The following is a 13,850-nucleotide window of genomic DNA, read 5'->3' on the forward strand; positions in this document are numbered from 1 at the left end:
TCTGGCTTCACATGTAGGCCAAGCCAGGTAAGAATGGTAGTTTCCTACCCTAAAGGACATTAGTGAATTGGATTGGTTTATCTTGACAATTGATTTGTGGTCATTAGACTCTTAATTCCTATTGAATTATTTATTGAATTCACATTCCACCATTTGCCATGGCAGAATTGAACCCGGGTCCCCAGACCATTATCTAAGTCTTTGAATTAACAGTCTGGCGATAATAGCACAAGACCATTGGCACTGTGTGCCTTGCATTAGCTAACTGCTATGGAAGTGAAACTAATTTGAGAATGTTTTCTCTTGAACTATGCATATGCTTTATTTTTCTTAGTCTTTCATTTATCTCTGCCAAACCCTACCATATACTGTATACCCTTGCTATTGGACTCAATTAATCTCCAACCTTTACAGTTCCAATACACTCCTGCCAGCATTGTTTGCATGGCAATGCATGTTACCCCAGAATCTGTTAAACCTAAACCGTGCTCCATGTTATGTAGAAAATGCAAGTCGATTAGAAAGAAAAAGATAATTCAGTGGATATCGATCCAGCCTTTTTTCAAAACTTTTATTTTATCTCTATCTGTTTTTATTCACTGAACTCCCCTCAGTAAATTGTGGAATCTGCTTTTGACTGCCTTAATTTACCTGACATATTTGTGTGTGGAAGATCATTTTGCCTTTTCTTGCTTAACTACATACTGTGATGTTGAACGGGTAGAGTTCTTGATTTTGTAAACTTCTTTCTTTAATTATAACTGTAAATATTCTTTCAGGTTGGGACGGTGGTAGCGTGTGGGACTTGCCAGTCGATGCCCCGGTTCAGGGAACCACAGTCGAGCAAATCCAGCAGATTGAGAGAGGAAAAGCTGCCAAGGTTTTAAAAAAAAATTATTACACACAATCTATTTTCAAGTATTTCTTGGTAACAAGCTGGCCATTCGGAATTCACTTTTTCTAACTGTGAAATACACTTTCTGGATGAAAAGATCTTGCCCCTCATCCCCTCTAAACCTTCTGCTCCTTACCTTGAATCTATGAGCCCCCAGTTATTGATCCCTTCATCAAGAGAAAACTTCCTTCCTGTATATGCCCCTCATAATTTTATACATCTCAATCATGTTCCCCCTCAATCTTCTGTGCTTGAGGGAAAACAGCTGTCTGTCCAGTATCATCATAAGTAAAACTCTCCAGCCCAGGCAATGTCCTGGTTTTTTAAAAAAATTCTACATCACACTCTGATCATATTTCTTATTGCTGTTTGTAGGGTCTTTGTGTAAATTCATTGCCAAATTATAACGTAACAATAACTGTTCTTCAAAAGAAAACACTTGCATGGAAATGCTTTGAACTGTCAGAGGATAGTGAAGGCATTGGTAAAGATACATGTTCTTGCTTTCAGCAAATATCTTCTGCTATAATGATCTAATTCAGCCAAGAGTGAAGTTTACTTTGTTTCATTCATATGCCTAACTTTTCATGTGTGTGAAGGAATAATTACTAAACGTGCGCTGGAATGATTAATCAGTGCCAGTAGAAGTAATCGTGTTCAAAGATTATGAACCTGTTCTTTTAGTACCCTGAATCTGTTTCATTAGTTACATTTATAATCTTTAACTTTTAAGGAACAAAATTGGTCTGTCCGTCCATCTTCTAGTAAATTTCTGTAATCATCATGATATTTCTGAATTTAGCTTGAGCAAGAAAAGAGGGATGCAGAAATTAGAGCTAAAAGGGAGGAGGAGGAAAGAAAACGACAAGAAATCCGTCGCCATCAGGAAGAGCTTTTGCGAAGGCAAGAGGAGGAGAGAAAACGAAAAGAGGAAGAGGAACTTGCAAGGAGGAAACAGGTACAGTTAGGAACAGGATTTAGAAGCAAAGTGCACATGCCACACTTCTGTCCTCCCTGGAGCGTCAGAGGCTGACGGATGACCTTAGAGGTTTATAAAATTGAGGAGTATGGATAGATTAAGTAGATCTTTTCCCTGGAGTGGGGGAGTTCAGTACGAGAGGGCATAGGTTTAGGGTAAGAGGGGAAAAATTTAAAAGGAACCTAAGGGCAACTTTTTCATGCACAGGCTGGTGCATGTATGGAATGAGCTGCCAGAGGAAGTGGTGAAGGCTGGTACAATTAGGCATCTGGATGGGTATATGAATAGGAAGGGTTTAGAGGTACATTGACCAACTGCTGGCAAATGGGACTAGATTAGGTTAGGATATCTGGTCAGCGTAGATGGCCAAAGCGTCTGTTTCCATGCTGTACATCCCTATGATTCTATGACATGGTGCTTGATGCACTTCAGCAGCAGCATGATTTTGTCAAATAATTTACCAGGCCTACCACAGCATTAATGGAGCAGAACTAAAATTATCTATTGGTCATTCAAATGCACTTGGCTACAAGGATTTCTGGTACATATGTTTTCAGTATGCTGTGCAGAATTCAGTTACACAATTGATTTTGGACCAAGACAGAAATCTGTCAGTGAAATGGATCCTTGAACAACTCTGCCAATCAATTTCTATGTACTTAAATATATAATTAAACATCTGGAAGAGACATTAATGCAATTAACAAAGCTATTGAATGAATTAGAGCATAAGTAAATCGACATATTATTTCATTGTTAATTTGCGTTACTTATAACTTTGAATTGAGGTTATGAAGACTTAGTTAACATGTTTGAGATATTTAGACCTTGATGATGGGGGAGAAATGATGTCAGCAGCTGGGAAACCCTACAATGTGAAGGTTCTACTTATTTAGTGATAAAACATCATGACAATTTCCTTACACATTTCCCTTCTGGAAGCCGATTGCTTTGGATAGAGGAGGAACTGTGGATTGGCTGAGTTATAGATTGTGAGGGGGTTTGGGAAGAATATTCATCTTTGGGGAGAAACTGAGAGGAAGGCAGTGTAGAACTTCAAAAGGACACTGAAAAATTGAAGAGGCGGGTGAAGTTCAGTGCAGAGAAGTGTGAGGTAATTCATTTTTGTAAGAAGAATATATTTTGCAGGAAGAATAATGTATCATTAGAGGTGGCAGTGCAGGCAGTAAGAGCAGTTAATAAAGCATACAGCATTCTGAGCTTTAATATGAGGTGCAAAAAGCACAGGAGCAAGGAAGTGATGCTGGTATAAAACTCTTGTTAGACCTCAGCTGTTGCGTTGTATGCAGGTTTGGGCGCTAGACTAAAGGAAGCATGTGAAGAATATTTTGAATGAATGCTTGATTTGAGCTTGATATCTAAAACAATGTATATATTTACTTGTCTTAGGAAGAAGCACTCCAGCGCCAAAGAGACCATGAAGCAGCAGTTCGTCAGCAAAAGGAAGAAGAGGAGCGACAACAGGAAGAAGCCCGCCGGCATGAAGAAAGGCAGAGGGAAGAGGAAGAAAGACGTCAAAAGGAAGAAATCCTTCGAAAACAGGTACGTGCATGAGATCAAAACGGGAAATGTCTTTGTTTCAACAGATAATCTTATTAACAAAATTTGCAAAATTTAAATTAGGGGAGCAACTTTTATAGCTTGTAATTCCAAGGTGAGATTGGGGCATTTTGTTTCAGTTTTCTGGAATTTAAAGTGCTTCAATATTCACTGAGGAGTTGAAAGCGTATCTGTTTCAGATAATGTTGAGCATATTATATTTGTGACATGAAAGGAACTGTAGCAAAGGTTGCCTTAGTTGCAGTCACCAGGGCTCAAGTAGAGTTATAGATAAAATCTTGGTTCATTTAACAATTTTGGTAATGCTACAACAAATGTTTATTGTTAAATGTTATTAATGTTTTGCATCATTGCTATTAAATTTTTATTTTTTTGAATAATTAGCGTTCTGCTTAGATAATGTTGCATTATAGGGAAGGACATGCATTTATATGGAGCCTTGTGTGTTCTAAAGTGCTTTACAACCTTTGAAATACTTTGAATTTTACTCTCTCAAAAGTGTACAAAAACTTGGTAATGATTTGTGCTCAGTACTACTAACAAATGTGAGATAATTCAGATCACTTATTTTAATACTTTTGTTTGAGGGATGAATACAGGCCACAACACTGAAAACTTGTTCCTTTTTCAATGCTATCATGGATTATTTCATACCCTCCCAAGAAGGTAAATTTAACATTCTTCTGTGAGAATTTCCACCTCTGGCAGTGTAGCCTTCTTTTGGTACTGCACTAGATTATAACATTCTCATGAAACTTGTACTCTAAGCTCTCTGTGTGGTGCTACCTTTGAGCCAACACTGTCATATACCAACATACCAGCTTGATACACTTGATTATGCTGCATTTAACAACAACGTTGTGGAAGCTTCATTGGGCTGTTAATCAGAGGCTTATGATAAAACACTCGGGACATGAGCAAGCGCAGTTTTAGCAATACTGAAGAAGAATGACAGCATCCAGGGCAAAGAAGCTAACTTGATAGGCATCCCATCCACCACGCTCACTCCCTTCACTGTATATTGTTTTAAATTATATATTGGTTTAAAACGTCAAATCTGTTTTCATGTTTTATTTTAATAACTTACATTGGAATTTCAGTTGATTTTTAAAAATTCTTTTGAAAGTGGGTGTTGCTGACAGCCAGCATTTGTTGTCCAGCCATAATTCCCCTTGAACTGAGTGGCTTGCTCCTGTATTTTAGAAGGCATTTAAGAGTCAACCATGTTACTGTGGAATTTTTTATTGACTTGTTCCTAAAATGTGGATGTTGGTGACTGTGTTATCCTTTTATTGCATTTGAAGACAGTGCTGAGTTGCTGCCTTGAACCACACCAGTCCTGCAGTGTCAGGAAACCCACTGTTAGGTAGGAAATTCCAGGATTTGAATCCATTGACCGTGAAAGTGTGGCAATATAGTATGATGTCAGGCTTTTGTGTGGTTTGGAGGAGAACTTCTATGTGGTGTTCCCATGCATCTGCTCTTGTCCTTCTAGAAGTTAGTTTCTGGGTTTGGAAGATCCTTGGGGAGATACTGCAACACATAAATTAGATGGTAACATGCTGCCATTGTGCATCAGTGGTGAAGGGAATGAACATGGTGGATGGGATGCCAATTGAGTTGGCAGCTTTGTCCCAAACAGTATAATTCTTCAGTATTGTTTGAACTGCATTCATTCATGTCCCTGAAGCATTATCCTAAGCCTCTGATTAATAGCCCAATGATGTTTCAACCCTGTTGCTGCTAGTTGCAGCATAATCAGTGTACCAAGCTGGTAACATAAATTCCATCATTAAGATTTCTCATGTATACTTTTCCATGTATAGAAGTGCTTGCAATGTAAAAAAGACTTAATTTAGTATTTTGCTTTCCTTAAAGGAAGAAGAGCAGCGACGTAAAGATGAAGAGGCAGCACGATGGGTGATGAAGGAGGAAGAAACTCGGCGGCGAATGGAAGAAGATAACCGCCTCCGAATGGAGGAGGAGAATAGACTCCGACTAGAAGAGGAGGAACAAAAACGCAAAGATATAGAGCGTCATAAAGAGCTGCAGAAACAGGAGTCCATACGACAAAGGCAACAACAACAAGAGGCACTGAGACGTTTACAGCAACAGCAGCAACAACAACAGCTAGCACAAATGAAGGTAAATATTATACTATGTCTTTTGGGTTTTCTGGACGCAGGGAAAATAAAAGTTTTGTAACTGTAGAACACGTCGTCTAAATTAGTGATCAACTGCAATTTAAAAAGCACTGCAGAGGTAACTTCTTCAAGTAGAGGATGGTGCATGTATGAAGCAAGCTGCCAGAGGAAGTGGAGGAGGCAGGTACAATTACGACATGTAAAAGGGATCTGGATTGATACATGAATAGGAAGAGTTTAGAAGGATATGGGCCAAATACTGGCAAATGGGATTAGGGCAGATTGGGATGCCTGGTTGCAAAGAATAAGTTGGACCGAAAGGTCTGCTTCCATGTTGTATGACTCTGACTTGACGAAAGTCATTGATAAATACATCCAAGAAAAATTAATTTGTACATGTGCTGCTTAGGTACATCTGAATATACTTGTGCATTACACTTATTGAAACAGCATATTACACAGGGCACTGTTATCTCCATTATTTCTTAATTTTCGATTTCTATTGCAATGTTATCAGTTAGTTCCAACTCCTCTGTCCTGGAACAATATGCTGCATTGACCTGTGTAATTATAATGATTAGCTGTTTCTTTTCTTAAAAAAAAAATTCTGCATTTTCTCCTTGCTATGATGACTGGGCATCCTTTTCGTACGTTAAGTATACTATGCTCAAAGTCCTAAATTTGCCTTTTGCTACTTTCAATCAGACTCTTCCATTGCTTTCAAAACTAAAATTGACTGAAGAATTATGCATTTTAGAGTAAGAATCTATTTTACTTTATCAGTCTTATTAGGCCATCTAGTGCAACATTTGTCTTGCCAGTTTTTATTGTTCTGCACTAATTGACCATGTCTGGATTGCTTTTCCAAAAACTGTAAATAGATTTGTTGCTGTGATATTTTTATGAATTATGAGTTTAGCAAAATGTTTTGTTTCTTGATTGGAGCATTGAATCTTCCAACATTTTATTATCTCCCATGTCTGTGGTGTTCCTCCTTGTTACTCTCTCCAATCTTTCTGTTCCAAGAATAGCACTTAAATAGCTCTAAGCAAAATCATAAATTACATCTTTTCACAACTATGACCATGTTACATTAACCCCTCTATTTTGTCTTTGAACTCTTGTACAAATCTTAGACGTAATTGACCATCCATCCTCTAATACCCTTCGACTGTTATCCAGCCTTCTTGATTTGTGGTATTTTGTACTATTTTCAAACTAAGCTGAACTCCTCATCAAAAAGCCCTCCACCACCTCTTGTCGCTGCTTCCTGTCCAATCTTGTTGTACAGCAGCAACCCTTATGCATGCTTCTGTTCAATGCCTCCGCTCCACATCTGCTCACCAACCAACTCAATTATTTCAATGCTTTTGGGCTAAGTTCATCACCTAGACCTTTGCTAAATGTAAAATCATCAAGAACTCTTCCATAATTCTTTCTGGCACCACCTATGCATTTTTCATCCCTATTCTTGCTGACTCGTATTGTTCCTGGTTTCTTTTGTAAGTATCCCACTTTTAAATGAGGAAAAAACAAATTTTGGAAATATATACAGTACTTCTAACTCCATGGAATGAATATTTTCTACTCACTATTTCTGAAGTTTGCTATTTGCCTATTTTGACAATCTGTGCAATCCACTCATGAAGCTGAAAATGTGTTGCTGGAAAAGCGCAGCAGGTCAGGCAGCAGCCAAGGAGCAGGAGAATCGATGTTTCGGGCATGAGCCTTTCTTCAGGAATCATGCTCATGCCCGAAACAGCGATTCTCCTGATCCTTGGATGCTGCCTGACCTGCTGCACTTTTCCAGCAAAACATTTTCAGCTCTGATCTCCAGCATCTGCAGTCCTCACTTAATCCACTCATGGAAGCAAGATCGATCATTTATTTCATACACTAAACTTGGTAAGTCTGCTCTAGATTGAATGTGATGAATTGAATCAAAAGGGCATTGTAACTCTCTCATTTTCGTTTTATATCTGGATGTGTACTTCAAGTTCAACTTTCTCAAACTTGGCCACTTCAAATCAAATTCAATGCACAACTTATACCTGAAGTTGCCTTACTGATCATGTAATTTTTAATCTTCCGAATAGTTAAAGATTATAACTGCTAGCTCTCTATAGCAGCAGCATTACAGTACATCTCTCCCTCCTCTTCCTCTCTCTGATTTAATGTTGTGAATAGGTTTAAGTCAGTCTTTCTGTAGTCATAATTTTAAAGCTGTACATGTCAAATATTCTTGTAAGGATTCTGTGATAATAGAAGTTTGTTTATGCTATGTGAGTTTATGACAGGAGAGAGCAAACATTTGCCCTTCAGGTTTTGTAGAAGAATAAGTTTTCTTTTAGTTTCGTTCCAAAAGCTGAATATTCAACTGAAGTCAGATGCTCCTAGAAAAGAAGATTGCTCAAAGCAGTTCTGAAAGTACCTCTGCGTAAGAGTGTAGTTTGTGAAGATTGCAGATCAGGAGTGCTTATTTGGGAATCTGCAGATTTTTATAAGATTGTGTGCAAGATTGCAGTAAAATGTGCAGACTTCAACTCTGAGGACAGGAACTAAGAAAACTGTTAAGTCCAGAATAGATAGGAAAGGAAACTTTCTTGAGGTTTTGATACCTGTAAAATGTTGTTGTTGAGGAATAGGTGGGATCATATTGTGCTGTGTTTTCACATAGCTTGGTGTTCAACTTTATTGTTAAAACCAATTCTGCAAGCCTTCTGTGCTTAACGCTTTGTGCTTCTGTGAAGCAACGCCATGTTAAATAAAACAAAAATAAATTGATCAAGTCAGATTTCATTCCAGTAGTAACAATACCTGGAATCATAAGAAACATTTATGCCAGGCAAGACCTTATTCTTTTTCCTATTTTCTTATCTGAAGGATAAGAATTATGGTATCTGAGGAAATCATGTGTTGCCCTTCTGACCTTACACAAAATCTTAAGTATGATCTAAAGTGTGGAATGCGCTTGACACCACCTCTTTAAAATGCTCACTTTTTAAATGCAACCAATGAGCACTACTGACTTGAGAAACTTTGATTCCATCTATTGAATACAAATAGGAAATCAACTATACTAGTCTGGAACCAAAACTACTCTCCTCGATATGCTTGCGCTTTTGTTTATTTTCGGTTTTGTTCTAATTTAGTTTTTTTTGTTATTTAGCTTCCTTCCTCCTCAACATGGGGCCAACAGTCATCATCAGTTTCATCGCAAACCCAGAGTACACTATCACTAGCTGAAATACAGAAACTGGAGGAGGAAAGAGAGCGGCAGCTACGCGAAGAGGTAATACAGTTTATTGAAGCTTTTCCCTCTAAATCTTTAAGTCGCTAGTACATTTCATTTGATTCAAGACTTAATGTTATTCATCAATTGTTTTTACGCACTATTCCGAGTAAATGTTTCCAATGTATTTGGCAATGAAAAAGATAGACGTTTCTCAAAAATCTCCCCTCATCCTTAGAGGTAGCAGAAGTGTCTTTGCTTCTAGATCGGACAATTTAGTATTTTGAAATATCCCACTGAGCAACAAACAAAAAACATTCTGTATCTCAATTTCCTTTGATCCATGATTATCTTTCTGCTGTCTGTCTGTTTCGTCAGCATTTCTTTCAACTGAACTTTAGGAACACAAAAGAACATATCTGCTTGATTGGCACTGATTTTCATCCCCCACTCAAATACATCCTTTTCTTCCTTTTAACAACTGACTACCTAATGAAAAAAAAGTAATGTGGAACTTTAATATCCTATTCATGTTGATGTACTTCAACTTTAACATTCTGTCTTGTACTAAGACCATTTATTTCCACTTTAATAATGCTGCTTGTTTTTGTTCTTACCTCCAGTGCCACTAAAGATTTTAACTGTGCTTTTATCAACTTTTTGTTTCTTTATTGTCCTCTTAACTAAACTGTTATTCTGCACTCTGCAAATTTTAACATGTTCAATGCTATGTTGGTTTTGCATTGTTCCTCAAGTATGCTTGAGGCCTTCAGCAACTGTCTCTGCGACTGGACTGTGAAATTTACTTGCACCAGCGAGTTTTGAGAAGATTTGTAGCTCAGGTTGAGGTCCTGGATATAGGTTTGCTCGCTGAACTGGGATGCTCATTTCCAGACATTTCCTCACCCTTACAGTTAAGGAAGGACACCACTTCGACTGGGATAACACGCCCATCTTAGGACAAGCCAAACAGAGCCATGCACGAGAATTCCTAGAAGCATGGCATTCCACCCAGAACTCTATCGGCAAACACATCGAGTTAGACCCCATCTACCACCCCCTGAGAAAAAGAGCAGGAAATGACATCACCAACCCAAAGAAACCCAAACATATAAATAGAAAGTAGGAATCATGTGCACTGCTTTGCCTGAGGCCCACTGAAGATGTTACCTAGTAGGGTGACGAAACTTATGGAAATGAACCTTCCAGCTCAGCGAACAAACCTACATTCATGATTTGCACCAGGTATCATTTGATTAAGATCGAACTATGAAGGATAGTCTGACAGAATCTGATTGTAGGTTGTTATTGATCTTGGGAATGAAGGATGCAAACAGAATACCCAATTTAAAAAAAAATTTGTGAACAAAAAAAGATTTTTTGTTTATACTTCATAACATCACAGAATTATTAGAGGATGGAAGGGGGGCTTTCACCCCACTGTTAATGGGGTGCCTTGATAGGAGCAGTTTATCAGGTGCCATTTATACCACTTTCACATTCCCATCCCCCTTTTCAGGATAGCCATTCCCTCTTGAATGCCCTGATTTAACATGTCTTCCTATACATACTCAGGAAGTGCATTTCATATCCCTTCCAGTCACTGCATGCAAATGTTTTTCTTCATGTTGCCATTCAGCATTTTGTCAATTACCTTAAATCTTGTCTTTGGGAGAAGGATCAGGAACATTTTTTCCCTGTCTATTGTTTAAACCCCTCATGATTTTGAACACCTTCATCAGATTTCCTCTCATCATCTTCAATTCAAGAAAAACAATCCAAACTTTGCTAGCCTTTCTAGTAACTGAATTTCATTTCTGGGATAGTTGTCATGAATCTTTGCAATGCTCCTTCTTAACTCATTTATACCTTTCCTAAAGTCTGGCATGCAGAGCTGGATGCAGCAGTCCAGTTGAGACCAAATCAGGGTGACAGTTTTGTAAAAATTTTAGTCAATACTTGGTTGTGTTTTACTTACCAATAGCAACGGCGGCAGCAACAGGATTTGATGAAAATTTTGCAGCAACAAAATCAGCAGCAGAAACTGTCAGGATGGGGAAATATTCCCAAACCTTCAGTCACTACCAAATCACTTCTGGAGATACAGCAAGAGGAGTTCAAGCAAATGCAAAAACAACAGGAGAACAAGACACAGACAAGAGCAGTAAGTATTCTAAATAAATAATTGGTATGTAGGGTGTGTTTTTTTTTAATGCTAGCTTTTTTTTAAAATTGGCTGAAAACCTGGCTCAAAAAGTCAGACGTTGGTCATGATTTAGTTAAGACTAATAGGAGAAGAGTTGAATACTTAAAATGATTTAATTACTTTTGGAAAAAAATTAGTTGGCATCGAGCTGTCAACCTAGAGATGTACATCATGGAAACAGACCCTTCGGTCCAACCCGTCCATGCCGACCAGATATCCCAACCCAATCAAATTCCACCTGCCAGCACCCGGCCCATATCCCTCCAAACCCTTCCTATTTGTATACCCATCCAAATGACTCTTAAATGTTGCAATTGTACCAGCCTCCACCACTTCCTCTGGCAGCTCATTCCATACACATACAACCTTCTGTGTAAAAGAGTTGCCCCTTAGGTCTCTTTTATATCTTTCCCCTCTCACCCTAAACCTATGCCCTCGAGTTCTGGACTCCCCGAACCCAGGGAAAAAGACTTTGCCTATTTACCCTATCCATGCCCCTCATAATTTTGTAAACCTCTATAAGGTCACCTCTCAGCCTCCAACGCTCCAGGGAAAAAATTGCCCCAGCCTGTTCAGCCTCTCCCTATAGCTCAAATCCTCCAACCCTGGCAACATCCTTGTAAGTCTTTTCTGAATCCTTTCAAGTTTCACAACATCTTTCTCAGGAGACCAGAATTGCACGCAGTATTCCAACAGTGACCTAACCAATGTCCTGTACAGCTGCAACATAACCTCCCAACTCCTGTACTCAATACTGTGACCAATAAAGGAAAGCATACCAAATGCCGCCTTCACTATCCTATCTACATTCAACTCCACTTTTAAGGAGCTATGAACCTGCACTCCAAGGTCTCTTTGTTCAGCAACACTCCCTAGGACCTTACTATTAAGTGTATACGTCCTGCTAAGGTTTGCTTTCCCAAAATGCAGCGCCTCTTAGTTCAAGACATCCTGCACTTCCTCCTCTGTAATATAGAGATTTTGCAAGATGTCGCCATCTATTTCCCTACAGTCTATATCTTCCATATTCTTTTTCATAGTAAATACTGATGCAAAATACTCATTTAGTATCTTCCCCCCATTTTCTGCGGCTCCACACAAAGTCCGCCTTGCTGATCTTTAAGGGGCCCTATTCTCTCCCTAGTTACCCTTTTGTCCTTAATGTATTTGTAAAAACTCTTTGGATTCTCCTTAGTTATATTTGCCAAAGCTATCTCATGTCCCCTTTTGATTTCCCTCTTAAGTATACTCCTACTGCCTTTATACTCTTCTGAGGATTCACCCGATCTATCCGGTCTATACCTTACATATGCTTCCTCCTCTTTCTTAACCAAACCCTCAATTTCTTTAGTCATCCAGCATTCCCTATACCTACCAGCCTTTCCTTTTCACCCTGACAGGCATATCTCATTTCTGAAGGCTTCCCATTTTTGAGCCGTCCCTTTACCTGCAAACATGTGCCCCCAATCAGCTTTCAAAAGTTCTTGCCTAATACCGTCAACATTGGCCCTTCTCCAACTTAGAACTTCATCTTTTAGATCTGGACTATCCTTTTCCATCATTATTTTAAATCAGATAGAATTATGGTCGCTGGCCCCAAAGTGCTCCCCCACTGACACCTCAGTCGCCTTCCCAACCTTATTTCCCAAGAGTAGGTCTTAGTCACTTGGCACACTTCTGTAATATACAATTTATCCAAATAAAATCAATTTTAATTGCAGAAACCATCTTGTGTATTTTTCCTTGTGATCTTCTGTTCAGAAATTACTGTACATTTGCAAAAAAATTGTAATTTCCAAACACAAAATCATAAAGACAAATAGGGCATGAAAATACATTTGTCACAACTTAAGTTTCATCATCAGGAGCTGATGTGGGAAATGCACTGAGACCCTACAGAAAGTCAATTAGTATTTTCCTACCTCCGATAACTTTATTCCTCACCATGGGGAAATGTTTGACTGAGACATTGGTGCCTTGCGATAATAGAAATAAGTCTAATTCTTACTGCTTGATAGAGCAGTGTATGACTTTGGTAAATCGCTGCCACTAGATCCCAAATAATCAAGTATATAGTTTAAGCTCTGTACTAAGATTCCTCTGAGAAAGATATTTTCCACGTACTTCATAACAAAGTTGTCAGTAACATTGTAGCAAAAGACATTGTTAGTACGATCAGTTTTGTATATACTCTGATGTTCTTGAAGTGCAGAATTCCACCTGTGTCTGCTTGTTAGTTATTTTCCTCCTGTCAAGCTATTTCGTGTTGCACAATTTAGCCAAGTAATCGCAATGTTGAGAGTCAGTAGTTATAAGAATAAGAGCTCGATCATCACAAAGGGTTTTTCAAAAGTGTTACACTTTTGGAAAGAGTTGTCTAAACTAAATTGATAGCTTTTAAGAAGTGGTTTAATACTTGGAGGAGAAAACTTGGGGAGAGAAAATGAAATAATACCAGTTAGATGTATCTCCAGAGTGAGAGCACCTTTATTGGATATAGAAGTCATCCACTCATTCACCTACTCAGATTTTTGAGTTTGACATTTGTTTTGTCACACCTGTGACTTTATCTAATCTGAGATACTATCATCTATATGAAAGCTAGACAAATATTTCTCACTAAGTTTTGTATTCCTGAAAGAATTTGTGACAGATGAAAATTGAAATCTATCATTTCTTATCTAGTTCGCACATATTCTCAAAGTTGACCTTCAATTTCTAATTTAAATATTCCTCATTAAACTTCATGTTAAGAATCAAGCATGCTTTCATTATTTTGCTATCAATATAGCTGTTGCAGTGAAGTATGGGAA

At 38.3% G+C, this 13,850-nt stretch overlaps 1 protein-coding gene across 8 annotated transcripts in view; it reads left to right on the forward strand.

Moving 5' to 3' along the window:
• The window catches only part of gigyf2 (GRB10 interacting GYF protein 2), a 207,024-nt gene that overhangs the window by 174,838 nt on the left and 18,336 nt on the right, over positions 1-13,850 (forward strand). For all 8 annotated transcript variants that reach the window (XM_072572842.1, XM_072572845.1, XM_072572847.1 and 5 more), the window contains 6 exons: positions 780-880; positions 1,698-1,853; positions 3,285-3,437; positions 5,334-5,600; positions 8,769-8,891; positions 10,816-10,995. In XM_072572842.1, the coding sequence (XP_072428943.1) occupies positions 780-880; positions 1,698-1,853; positions 3,285-3,437; positions 5,334-5,600; positions 8,769-8,891; positions 10,816-10,995 (980 nt within the window). The remainder of the gene's footprint in view (positions 1-779; positions 881-1,697; positions 1,854-3,284; positions 3,438-5,333; positions 5,601-8,768; positions 8,892-10,815; positions 10,996-13,850) is intronic.

Source organism: Chiloscyllium punctatum, chromosome 6, assembly GCF_047496795.1.
Source record: "Chiloscyllium punctatum isolate Juve2018m chromosome 6, sChiPun1.3, whole genome shotgun sequence".
NCBI lineage: Eukaryota > Metazoa > Chordata > Chondrichthyes > Orectolobiformes > Hemiscylliidae > Chiloscyllium > Chiloscyllium punctatum.